At 39.1% G+C, this 14,019-nt stretch overlaps 1 protein-coding gene across 4 annotated transcripts in view; it reads right to left on the bottom strand.

Annotated features, from left to right (window-relative positions):
* Positions 1-14,019, bottom strand: part of GPAT3 (glycerol-3-phosphate acyltransferase 3) — an 87,364-nt gene that overhangs the window by 6,998 nt on the left and 66,347 nt on the right. For all 4 annotated transcript variants that reach the window (XM_074228593.1, XM_074228595.1, XM_074228594.1 and 1 more), the window contains 5 exons: positions 12,630-12,745; positions 3,749-3,804; positions 3,129-3,214; positions 1,764-1,892; positions 1,012-1,091 (listed from right to left, as the gene is read on the bottom strand). In XM_074228593.1, coding sequence (XP_074084694.1) covers positions 1,012-1,091; positions 1,764-1,892; positions 3,129-3,214; positions 3,749-3,804; positions 12,630-12,745 — 467 coding nt within the window. The remainder of the gene's footprint in view (positions 1-1,011; positions 1,092-1,763; positions 1,893-3,128; positions 3,215-3,748; positions 3,805-12,629; positions 12,746-14,019) is intronic.

A 14,019-nucleotide genomic window follows, 5' to 3' on the forward strand; every position in this document is an offset into this window, starting at 1 on the left:
CTTGAAGTCATGAAGGCAGTAAGTGGAAAAGTTAGCTTTGAACCCTACTGACTCTAGTATTTATTCCTATTCATCACACAACAATCACTCTTTTGGAAGAGGTGCATCTGGGTCCAGTGGGATGAAAGTAGCTAGGGTGTGCTATTTCAATAGATGGAACATTTGTCAATCAAGTTATTATAAGTAAGTCAAGTTGGGTACTTCCAGTGTTTGCCCTTCGAGATGGTAAGGGAGTACGGTAGCAGCAATAATGAGATCGGAGTCAGAAAACCTGGGGTTTCCTGGTTCTAACCCTCACTATCCATGGAACCTTGGGCAAGTCCTTAAAATTCTGAGGACCCTTGTTGCTTAATCTGTAAAATAAGTGGGTTGAACCACCTTTTAACTGAGGGGTTAAATTAAGTAACTAATCTCTAAGGTCTTTTCTAGTTCCTAAAGAGACTGGTTATATAATTCTGATTTTAATCAAAATCACTAACTGTTTTTAACAAAAGTTAATTTATTTAAAGCATGATTCTCCCCAAATAAATCATTAGGGAACTATGATTTCCTTATACTATATAATGATACAACCAATCTATCTTCTGCTATGAGAGAAAAAATTTTAGCTCCTTAAAAGAATCATGTTTCTGAATTTAACTGGGCTGCTAGTGAGAGACATATATTCTGTTGAAGGACTTAGAAGCTTTCCAAAATTTAGGAGGGGATTTCAAATAAAGTGATCCACTGACACAATCTTTAAAAATTCAGGGTGCAGGGTGGCTAGGTGGCGCAGTAGATAGAGCACCAGCTCTGGAGTCAGGAGTACCTGGGTTCAAATCTGGCCTCAGACACTTAATAATTACCTAGCAGTGTGGCCTTGGGCAAGTCACTTAACCCCATTGCCTTGCAAAAAAAAAAAATTCAGGGTACACATTAGCCCAGGCTGAAACTGTGACCCAACTTAGGAAAGTGTCCAAAGAAAACACTTAAAAACACTTTAGAGCGCTACTGGATAACTATATGTCTTACCAGGGAAGCTCGGTCAGTCCCCCTTGCACAGCAATTGCAGACTTAACCCTATTTGCAAATTGAACTGCATCTTCATTTACCTGTAAGGGAAAGTCAATGATTAAATTTCTGAAAGGATCATTGTACAAAGTTTCTATAAAGTGAATTATTACAGGTTTTTGTTGTTAAAGAAGTCGGCTTCACAATTTATCCTAACAAATTTGTAATCTGGGTCAGTCATAGAAAATGCTCCACCACTTGGGGTGGCTAGATGGCACAGTGGAAAAAGCACTGGCCCTGGAGTCAGTAGTACCTGGGTTCAAATCCGGTCTCATACACTTAATAATTACCTAGCTGTGTGGCCTTGGGCAAGCCACTTAACTCCATTTGCCTTGCCAAAAGAAAACCTAAAAAAAAAAAATGCTCCACTTCTGATCATAAATCTATATATGTTAGACATAAGCATCTGCAAAAGAAAGTGCTAACTATAGGAAAGTGACTGAGTTTCATTTATGGTCTTAGACAAGGTACAACTTTCAATAATAGGTCCAGAGGTCAATGAAGCTAACAGATATCAGAAAACTGTCATATCTCTAATGGCTCAAGATGTCACAGTCTGATTTTATTGAGTTGTTGTAAACCCATCATTAAAACATGGAGTTTGAACTGCTGAGAATGCATTTGAGCAGTTCAACTTTGACAAACAGGCCCTCCTAGGGTTCTTGGGGTTAATCTGATTAGAGTAGCAAGGATAAACGTGCTCTATACCTCACCTCTCTGGTCATTGGGGGCAGGTACCACACATCACAGACTATGGCCCAGCTGGTCATCATTCGAAGCAAGTAGTTCACCATGCTGTATTTACTACTGTTCCAAAAGGCATCACCAAACTGAGGGTTATACTGGAAGAGAAGAACAAATGTAGTCTTGTAAACTTCCTAGCAAAATCCAATTCCCTCATACAGTTTCTGAGGGTGGCAGCCAAAATCTTCCATCTGATCCCATCAACTATTTAAAGACCGAACCCAATCTTTGCAGCAATTTGAACTACTAGGGTTACAAAAGAATTTTGAATAAGAAACAAAAAATATATAATATGCATTCTTTTGCAAGAAATATCCAAAACCTAATCCAAACAAACACCCTCATTTGTTTAGAGAATAATCCTAAAGAGACCGAGATTGCAAGTTGGGTCTGGATAAGCAACCTGACTTCCCAAAGTAAAAATGTCCTAGTTCTAAGCCAAGAAAGAAGCATAAAATTCAGCTGTTTTTATTAATTTCTGCTAATCCCTTTAAAATAGAATGATCCTTTATTTTTTTTTTAGGTTTTTGCAAGGCAAATGGGGTTAAGTGGCTTGCCCAAGGCCACACAGCTAGGTAATTATTAAGTGTCTGAGGCCGGATTTGAACTCAGGTACTCCTGACTCCAGAGCCGGTGCTCTATCCACTGCGCCACCTAGCTGCCCAGAATGATCCTTTAACACTTTGAGAACATTAATTATGATGGACGCAGCTCCTTTCAGCAGTTCAGAGATCAAGGACAACCCTGAGAGACTTGCTATGGACAATGCCATCTTCATCCAGAGAAAAAATTACGGAGTTTGAATGCAGAACAAAGCAGACTATGTTCACTTTTTAAAAACTTCTCTTATGTTTTTCCTTTCTTTCTTAAGATTTTTTTCTTTCCCCTTAGTTCTAATTCTTCTTTCACAACATGACTAATATATAAATATACTAAACACAAATGTGTATGTATGTCTTATCAACCTATTTGCCACCATGGTGAGAGGGGAGGAAAGGGGAGGTAGAAAAAACAGGGAACTCATAGATTTGCAAATAGATGAATGCTGAAAAAAATTGCACGTAACTAGAAAAATAAAATTTTAATAAAAATAAATAAATGAAATAAAATACAATGATCCTCAGGTGAGAATTATGATTGGCTTCATTTAAGTATTACCACTACTGAGAAACACCAAGATAACAGACCTTTCTGAGAGAATCAGAAACATTATTTTTCAAATACAATGCAAGGCATAATTACTCTAGCAAAACTGTAGGGAATGAATCATTTTTGCATAACCATGTTTTTCAGAAAAACTATCAATTTCATTTAAAAAGTAATATATGATGTACCTTTATTGCAACTGGATATATAGTTCCTCCTATTTCAAAACTTCCCTTTTTAAACATCATAACTGAGGTGTTGTTTATACAGGTTCCTAGCCAGAGAAGCAAAAACATTTTTTTAATTATCTCATGCTTCTAAGCAAAGTCCTGGAAAGTGAATTTTGTTCAAGACATGCACACAGAATCCATTGCTATTATCATTTAAATCAAGTCTCGTCAAAAAAGCAGAGCAAGGAGAAGCAACATTTCTTATACATTTGAGCTATTCCAGCATCATAATGTGCTGTACTAATTTAAAACAAAAAAAGCACCTCAAGTCCCAAAGTAACCTGTCTGGCACACCATTAAATTAAGAAAACTTAAAAGGTCAGAAGAGAACATCCTTCAAGAGCTTATGGAACACTGAACAAATCAAGAAAGATCTAAGATCCCACAGAAGAAGCATAACCAAAATGGACATAAATGATCAATTAAGAAAACAGCCTTTCCCACAAGCTCACAGAGATCTTAAGAATTTCCAAAATTCTCTGAAAGTTTTCCAGTGGTCCCAGATCTCTATTTTTTCCCCTCCTGTTTTTCCTCAGTCCTTAAGTAAGCTAAAGCAAAGTAATAATCCTTGTTCTTACCTTCAGGAAAGATTAAAATGGGCAATTTCTTCTTATCAGCAATGTGCTCTCTTAGTCTGAAAAGAAGGAAAAAAATCAAACTGTTACAAAAAATTGGGAAAGCTTTTCTAAATTCTTTGTAAGAGTACAAGAAGATAAAGGAAAAAGTAGAAGATATAAGTCAAACAGATCACAAAAAAAATATATATCTTTCCTAAACAAACACAAAATAGTCTGGTTTATTTATATACTGTAGTTTCCTAACAAGAGCTGACTCCCCTACTGAAGAAGTAGAAAAACATGGACTAAAAAACAAACTGAGGAATTAGAAATGACAAAGAGGAAACAAATTATCATTTGTTTGCAGACCGTTACTTTTTCTCTCATGCTTTAATAGGCACAATTTTATTGTCCTTTCCACACATCTGACATCAGCATGTTATTCCATTTTCTTTCATTGTTCTTGCATTTGTCTTCAACTCCATCATGGTTTATCATAGTAAAACGGGCAAAGGAGAGACATGTTCTCCATACTGAACACCCATTATCCCAATGACATTTTAAGCCATGAATCCTCCCTCTATCACCAAGCTACTTCTGGTCTGAGTTGACTTCTCTCTCTCAACAGCCTAAGTAGCAGATGGAGGGATTAAACCCACAGATTTATAAACATATCTGTACATATCTATCTATATAAGTTGTTCTGTACTTAACCCAATACCCATTTGGTTTTGATAAGTAGTATCTTTTGTAATCTCATAAGAAAAGTCCCCATCATTACACACTGCTATTTGAAGCAACATTTTATTTATACCTTTGTGTGTGATTTCTGGGGAGTAATGTCTCCCCCTCCAGAGAGAGAGAAGAAATTAAACAAATTCAACACAGTGATGTTACAGGACAACTATATAACCTTCTGCTCCTTAGGTCCTCAGCCTCTCTTTCTTTCCTATTTATTTATTCATCCATCTAGTTTGGAAATCCTGCCTGGGGGGGGGGGCACCACATTATCTTCACAATTGCATCTGTCTTCCATCTGTCACCACCAGCCCTATATAAACTATATGCAGGTTGACCCATTTGTTCAAAGCAAATCAATACTCTCCACACTTCTATAGCAGAGAGGTGGGGTGGTACAGAACACTGGGTAGTGGTATAGGGTCAAATCTGACCTCAGTTATTTACTAGCTGCATGACCTGGGCAAGCCACTTTAACCCCTTTTGGCCTCAGTTTCTTCAATGGGCAAATGGAGATCAAAAATAAGACCTGCCTCCCAGAGCTGTGAGGATCAAATGAGATCCTAACTTTTATTTTTTTTTAGGATTTCTTTTTTTTTGCAAGGCAATGGGCTTAAGTGGCTTGCCCAAGGCCACACGGCTAGATAATTATTAAGTGTCTGAGACCGGATTTGAACCCAGGTACTCCTGACTCCAGGGCTGGTGCTTTATCCACTCTGCCACCTAGCCACCCCAAGATCATAACTTTAAAAAGCTTAGCATAGAGTAGACATTTAATAAATGCTTTTTTCTTTCCTTTCTTAAAGAATGTGTTAATCAACTTCCCAATAGATCAGCTCAGAGCTCACTATTTCTTTGACTATCCACACCAAAATTCCTGTCCTTGGCCACCACCTCTTCTATATTCTTAATTTCCCCCCTATATCCCCCACACCCCCATCTCTCCCAACAAAATCAGGATAAAAACAAAAGAAAAATACTTGAAACAAATATGCATAATTAGACAAAACAAATTCCTACATCTGCCAAGTCCAAAAATGTGTATTTTATTCTGTACCTTGAGACTATCACTATTATATCAGGAGATAGGCAGCATACTTCAACACTAGTTATTACACTAATAAGAGTTCTTTACAAATATTAGGACAGTTTTCTCACTAGGGGTTACTGACTCCAATAATTTCAGAAGTGTGGAAAGATGAACAAACCAAGGATCAGAGAAGTTGGGTTACTTATTCAAGGTAGCACTGCAAGTATCTGAGATTGGTGTTCCTAACTCATATTCCAGCACTCTGCCCACTATACCACAGTGCTCCTTCCATCCATAAAGGCATGCAGGGACAGAAGCCAGCCCTGGACAGAGCTTTGGGGGAACTCCAGAGTTATGAGCTTAGATATGTATGTAGCAACTGAAACTGAAAAGTCTCAGCAGCAGGGATAAAAAAGCTAAGAGGAAAAAGGAGGGTCAAACAGTATCAAAAGTTCCAGAAAGATGAAGGAAGAGGAGGACCAAGACAATTAAGGAGTAGTTTTCATTGTGTTGAGAGGCTTGAAAGCCAGAATGCAAAGGGCTGAGAAGCGAGTAGGAGTGAAAACAACTGAAGGCTTTTTCTAGAAGTCTGGTTGAGAAAGGGAATAGAGCAGTTATTGGTTTCTATCAGAGCTAGACAGACATGTGTAGCCTGCAACAAGGGAAGGTTCAACATGCTTCCACAACTACTTCTGTCTATATACAGACTTAAACTCAGATACCCTCTTTCCTTGAAGAAAAAAAAAAACTATGATCAAGCAACAAGTTGGAAGTCAGTGGTAGAAGATGGGGTCAAGAAGACCTGGGTTTTAGTCCTGCCTCAAATATGAACCATGTAACTCTGGACAAGTCACTCAATATCTCTATGCCTCAGTGCGCTCATCTATAAAATGATTTTAATGGTCTATAAGGTCCCTTCCAATCCTAAACCTTCACTAAAGCTATAAGATGATGCTAAGTGGCAGTGATGTCAAAGGGCTGCCCACAATATTCTTAACAGATATTAGGTCATCCAGTTTCCCTGTTCGATGACATCCACTGAAGGAGAAAACCAATACTTCCCAAAGCATTTTAGTCTGAACAATCCTAATGGGTAGGAAGTTTCTTCAATCTGAAGATTCATTCCTTTTTATCACATTCCTCCCAAATCTTCCCTTCTCCAGGTCAAACATGCCCAGTTCCTTCACCAACATCCTAATGGACTTTTCCATTTGGATATTCCATGGTTACCTCAAACTCAGTATATCCAAAAAGAACCCATTATCTTTTTCCTCTAAACTCAATCTTCAGTCCTCTATTTCTATCAAAGGCACCACCATCTTTTCAGTCACCTGGATTCATATCCAAGCTTTTACCTCTCTCCCAAACCCTCTGTTATCTGACTTTCAACTTCATTATTGACTTGAGGTTGCTCTCTTGCACATTAGCAACTACTGGCAAGTCCAATGACCTTTCCTCATTTCTCATCTTTCTTGAGCTCTCAGTAGTATTTCATCTTGGTGATTATCTTCTGAATGTTTCTTTTTCTTCAGGTTTTCTCGTTTCATTGTTCTTTCTCACTTTTCCTCTTACCTGTTTCACCAAATTTCCCAATCAATCTTTTTTCTGATTCATACTTCTTAAGTGGGGGTATACCTCAAGGTTCTCTCCTGAACCCTCTCCCTAAAATCTCATTTGCTAAGAGCATCAGCTTGAATGCCTTCAATTATTTTTTCTATGTAGATTTTTAGAACTACAGAACAGTTCTAGTCTCTCTTCTGAGATCCAGGCCTACATCAAACTGGAAGGCCCAAAGGCATTTCAAACTCAGTATGTTCACTAGAGAACTCATTACCTGTCCTCTCAAACCTACCCTATTTCTGAACTTCCCCATTACAATCAAAATAACCAAGCCCAGAGGCTGGTACAGGAGAATGGAAAGAACACTCCATTTTGAGTCACGGCTTTGCTACTTTCTTTTTATATAATCATGAGCAAACTGCTTAATCTCTCTGGCCCCTCAACTCCTCAAATAAAAATGGGGGTTGGATCAATGGCCTCTATTTCAGTTCTACATCCATAATCCTGTGATTTTATGTCCATCCTTCTAATCAAACAAATTTGGAACCTCATCTTCAACTACACATTCTCCCTCTCCTAATATATTCATTAAGTAGTTAAATCTTAAGAAAAACGTTTAGGGACACTCACAAGCATTTGTTCAGTTATTATGAGCTATTCCTGACTCTTTGTGGCTGGAGTGGTTTGCTGTTTCTTCTCTAGTTCATTTTATAGATGAGGAAACTGAAGCAAACTGGTTGAAGCAACTTGCCAGGAACACACAACTGCTAAGTATCTGAAACTAGATTTGAACACTCAACAGATTTTTCCTTGACCAGTCTCTGGTCTGGGCCTGATTGAAGGCAAAATAGAGCAAGCCAGAGACATCAGGAAGATGAGTTCCTGACTTCAGGACCAACACTCTATGCACTGTGCCGCCCAGCTGCCCTACCTGTTTTAATTTACTTTAATTCATTTAGGAGCAGTCAAAGTCAAAATGTCCCACTGACCAGTAACTGAGGCACCTAGTAAAGAAATAAATGGAGAAAATAAAGGAAAGGAAGGGAAGCAGGTTAGGATGACTAAGGCCTTGGCTGGGATATAGGTTCAAACCCATGGTCCAATGAGATTAGCCATGACAATGGCTCTCTACTCATTTTGTGAAAAATGTTGTTTAATATGAAGCTTTTGAAAGAAAAAATTAGAAACTCTGATCATATGTCCTAGTTACAACCTGCTGTTCAGTCACTCAATTATATCCAACTCTATATGTATCCAAATGGGATTTTCTTGATAAAGATAGTGGAATGGTTTGCTATTTTCTTCTCTGGTGGATTAAGACAGAGGGTAAGTGACTTGCCCAGGGTCGCACAGCTACTGAGTGTCTCAAGTCAGATTTGGACTCAGGTCTTCCTAACTCCAGGTCCAATGCCCTATCCACTTTACCACCTAGCTGCCTCTACACCACTTTGTACCCTTGCCTTTATATATCATCAGTTTTTGGGGGAAATGAAAAAAATTTTAAAAAAAGGAAGCTGTACATCTGATACTATTTTACTGAGTTAACTACATCAGATGTACAGCACATTTATTGAGGACCAAATATTTTAGGTTATAGATTAGGCACCATGCTACCAATCAAAAAAGTGAATGAGGATCTGAACTTCCAAAAAACTTAAAATTATTAGAGAGAGAAAATAAATATCAAATTTAAAAAACCCTTCCTCTTCCCCTCTCCCCTTTCCAGTCTTCTTACATTTTATACACTTCTCCCAGATTCTGTGATCCAATGGCACTGGTCTCCTTGCTATCCTCTCCCATAAGACACTTCATCTTTGGACTACCAACAATATCACTGTCTCCTAGGCCTGGAATACTCTTTCCCCTCATCTCTACCACATGGCTTTTTTTACTTCCTTCAAATCTCAGCAGAAGCTCATTCTTCTGAAAGAAGTCTTTTCTAGTCTTCCTTAATCTTAGGATGTTTTCTCTGAGATTACCTCAAATTTATATTGTGTGTGAACTGATTCAAATTTATACACGAATGTTTGTATATACATGTGTATATACATATAAATCTTGTCTGTATGTAGTTATCTGTAAATTGTCATACCCATTAGTTTGTGAGAGCAGAAATTGGGTTCTGCCCCCCTTCATTACAACCCTACTATTTAGCATAGTATCTGAAATACAATAGGCATTTAAGTAATAAATGCATGCAGGCTTGTTGACTAGTAATAAAACTATCTCAACAATTTCTAGCGGCGGAGCCAAGATGGCGACATGAAGGGATTGAGTCTTAGGAGCTATCTGATAAAAACTCATAAGCTAAGGACTCTAACTAAACTTTCGAGAGACAGAACCCACAAAGGGACCCAGTGAGGCAGTTCTCCTACTCAAGGTAACCTGGAAAAGAGCAGAAAGGCTCTGCTCCCCGGGGTCGGAGGGGTGGCCTGCCAGAGCCAAAGAACTTCAGCCTCCCGGAGGCAGCCCCAGGGCGCTGGGAGCCATGGCTCACAGCAGCGGGGGAGTCTCCTGAGCTGTACCCTGGGGAGCACCGGCACAAAGTGGGGGAACAGCAGGGGACCTCTACCAGAGCGAGCACGTGGAGCCCAGCCCTCATGGCACACAGCCAGCAGCCTGGTCTTTCAGCAAACAGAAGCAGGTGGAGCTGGTAAACAGGAGCCCCCAGGGCATGAGCCCATTGAGCTGAGGGAGGGGAGTGAAGAGAGACTGCAGAGCTCTGTCCTCTGCCCCTGGAACAGGACTCTGGAGCTCTGACCACATTCAGATCCTGATCGCAGTCTAGGCCCCCCTATAGAACAGCAGCCCCCCCCCCCCACCTCGGCCCCATGGTAGATATGGTCATTCACAGACCAGGAGGGAGGACAGAACCTCACACACTGAGACCCTTGTGGGAGTGTCCCAAAAGCTCAGGAAGCACCTCCAAAAAACAGGCTTAGGCTGGGAAAATGAACAAAGAAACAAGAGGAAGACCATTGAGAAATATTTTGCAAATGAGCCCAAGAAGGATCAAAATACTCAGTTTGAAGATGAGGAAGCACAAGCTCCTGCATCTAAAGACTCCAAGAAAAACAGAAATTGGGCTCAGGCTATGATAGAGCTCAAAAAAGACTTTGAAAATCAAATGAGGGAGTTAGAAGAAAAACTGGGAAAAGAAAAGGAGAGAGATGCAGGAAAAACATGAAAATGAAGTCAGCAGCTTAGTCAAGGAAATCCAAAAAAATGCTGAAGAAAATAGCATGCTAAAAACCAGCTTAGGTCAAATGGATAAAACAGTTCAAAAAGTTATTGAGGAGAAGAATGCTTTAAAAAGCAAAATTGGCCAGATGGAAAAAGAGATAAGAAAACTCTCTGAGGAGAATAAATCCTTCAGACAAAGAATACAATTCAGGGAGATTGATGAATTTACCAGAAATCAGGAATCAATACTTCAAAACCAAAAAAAAAAGAAAAATTAGAAGAAAATGTGAAATATCTCATTGGAAAAACAACTGATATGGAAAACAGACTTAGGAAAGATAATTTTAAAATTATTGGAATACCTGAAAGTCATGATCAGGAAAAGAGCCTTGACATCATTTTCAAAGAATTACTATAGGAAAATTGCCCTGATATTCTAGAAGCAGAGGGCAAAATAAAAATGGAGAGAATCCACCGACCCCCCCCCCAGAGAAAGAGATCCCAAAAAACCAACCCCCAGGAATATTATAGCCAAGTTCCAGAACTCCCAAGTCAAAGAGAAAATATTACAAGCAGCCAGAAGGACACAGTTCAAATATCGTGGAGCTGCAGTCAGGATCACACAGGACTTAGCAGCAGCTACATTGGAAGCTCGTAGGGCTTGGAATACAATATACCAGAAGGCAAAAGAGCTTAGAATGCAGCCAAGAATGAACTACCCAGCAAGGCTGAATGTCCTCTTCCAGGGAAAAAGATGGACTTTCAATGAACCAGGGGAATTTCAAAGGTTCCTTTTGGATGGCCAGAGCTGAACAGAAGGTTTGATCTTCAGATACAGGACTCAGGTGAAGCATGGAGATTGGAGGAGAGGGGGGAAATATGAGGGACTTAATGAGGATGAACTGCATGTATAGAAAAATGATACTGATAATATTCATATGAACCATCTCAGTTAATAGAGCAGGTAGAGGGAGCTTTTATAGTTGAAGCACAGGAGAAAGCTGAATTCCAAGATAAAATATGGTGTAAAAATGGAGTCAATAAGAAAAAAAGAGAAATGGAATGGGAGAAAGAAAAAGGAGAGAGGGAATAGTCCAAGCTATTTCACATAATAAGATATTTTTTTTTATTACAATGAGCTATTGCAATGATATGGAAGGGGGGAGGCAAGAGGGAATGAGGGAACCTTTGCTCTCATCAGAGATGGCTAGGAGAGGAAACAGCAAATATACTCAATGGGGTATAGACAACTGGAGTAAGAAGGAGGGGGGAGCAGGGGGAAGGGGTGGGGATGTGAATAAAGGAGGAGAGGATGGACCATGGGGGGGACAGTGGTCAGATATAACACATTTTGTTTTTTTACTTCTTGCAAGGGGCTGGGATGGGATGGCCTGCCCAGGACCATAGGGCCAGGTGGATTCTGGGCCGAAGAGGTGGTATGGGGGCTCAGGGCTTCTTGGCCCCAGGACCAGGGATCTGTCTGCTGCTCCACTCAGCTATGCTACAGCAGAGTCAGAGTAGAAGGAGAGAGAAAATATAGTACATGGTAGTGGAGAAATAAGAAAGGAGGGAGTTGCGATCAGCAATGGCAACGTTGGAAAAATATGGAAGTAACTTTTGTGATGGACTTATCATAAAGAATGTGATCCACTCACGACAGAGTTGATGGTGTTGGAACAAAGACTGAAACACATTTTTTTGTTATTATTATTTGGGGGAGGGTGCAGGGCAAGTGGGGCTGGGTGGCCTGCCTGGGGCCACATAGCAGGGTGATCATTGGGTGTCCGGGGCCGGATTCGGACCCAGGTGCTCCTGGCTCAAGGGCCAATGCTCTGTCTGCCACCCAGACACCCCTATTATTACTATTTTATTTTGGGTTTTTTTTTCTTCTTTTTGGTTTTTGCAGGGCAGTGGGGATCGGGTGGCTTGCATGTCACATGGCTGGGTGATTATTGGGTTTACGAGGCTGGATATGGACTCGGGTGCTTGTGGCTCCAGGGCTGGTGCTTCGTCCATTGCGCCACCTGGCCATAGCTACAATTATTACTATTATTTTCTTTTTAATTTTAATTTTTTTTCTCCCCCCTTTACTTTTGCCCAAGCAAGTCTATCTATATTCATGGGGGGAGGGGTATTTTGTTTACTTGTAAACAAGTATATTTTATTAATGTAAAGAAAAACATTTGTACAAAATGAGAAAAATAAATTTAAATAAAAAAATTAAAAAAACAATTTCTAGCAAACAGTTTACCACCCCCCCACACACAGAGGCCTTTTCCATTAGTTTATATAGCTTTTTAGGAAAAAAAAACTATTAGAATCATAGTTCTAACATTTAACTACTACGATCCTCAAAGTTCAATGCTTAACACTACACTAAGTATTTCTTACCTTTTAGTCACCAGATGTCGGTCCTTCATTTCTGAACGTTCAAACCAAACATGTGGACAAGCCTTAACCATGGCCCTCTGAATGACTCCCATCAATCCACCATGAACCTGACCAACCTGTAGTACATAATTACATAAGTAATTACAAACAAAAAATACTAAGATCTATCTTTTAATAAATAGTTAATTTAATAGTTAAAGTTTACCATGCTCTCCTATGGATATCAAATTTTTGTCTACAGTTTAATCTAGTAGAGGAATGGCAACTGGCAAAAAATGGTCTAACATAAAAGAAAAAAATTATAAAGGAAAAAACTCAATACCAAAATTAGTATTTAACTCATATTGTCACAGTGGCCAGCCTTTGGCATGGAGAAGAAAAAATCTGAAGCATCTCCCCATCCATAATTCCTATTTGACAGCAGCATGGGTAGAAGCTATCATGCCACAAGTATAAGAATTAAAGAAATATATTTTTAATCCAGTTATGATCACATGGGTATAACAGTGCACCTTTCTTCTCCTGAGTTATGCTACTTCTGATTTAATTTTTCCAACAGCAATTATTCAACAAGGTATTATATACCTACCACACTGACAGGAATTTCAGATAAGCAATGAGCCGGCCCCATAATTGAGTAGGAGAATGAGATTTGGTTGCATGAGATTTAAGAAAATATAATACAAGATGGTACACAAATTGATTTGAGGAATAATAGGAGAACCCACAATGATCCCACAGATCCCAATAATGTTGGGCCAAGGATTATGTTTGGTGCAGGAGGTAAGGGGAGAGAGATGTAAAAATAGTCATGGCACTATTGCTGCTCTAGTGAAGCTTCTATCTAAATGGTTTTTATAACTGTCTTACAGTCAAACTAATTCAGATTTTAGAATAATTATAGTTTCATGAACTTGGCTTACTGGCTATGTTTTATTGTTAAGTATATCCTTGACATCCCTGTGTTGTCCTATGAAGTCTACTTATCTTTTTCAATAATTCAGATTCATGTTGAGATAATTCTACTCAATAAGAATGGCCTGATTTGGAACCAGACCCACTTTCCACAACCCCAGCTTGCCAAAAATGTGCAAGAAATATAGTAAGTCCTTAATAAATTCTTAACACCTGTTGATTCACAATTTGGATACCAGGATATGACCTAGACCTACATGTTTACTTTTGCAGCTAGCTAGTAGCAAAATGATGCTTTACTTATCTGCCTGGCACACCACTCAAAGACTAGAACAAACATATATATGTACATAAACATGTGCATTTATTTTTTAATTATTGCAGAAAATAGATGGTTTTATGTCTTTTGCACGAAATATCAATCTGTACAAAAGGTCTTGGTAGAAGAGATAAAAATTAGAAGTCTAAAAAAACC

This window comes from Macrotis lagotis, chromosome 3, assembly GCF_037893015.1.
Source record: "Macrotis lagotis isolate mMagLag1 chromosome 3, bilby.v1.9.chrom.fasta, whole genome shotgun sequence".
Classification (NCBI taxonomy): Eukaryota; Metazoa; Chordata; class Mammalia; order Peramelemorphia; family Peramelidae; genus Macrotis; species Macrotis lagotis.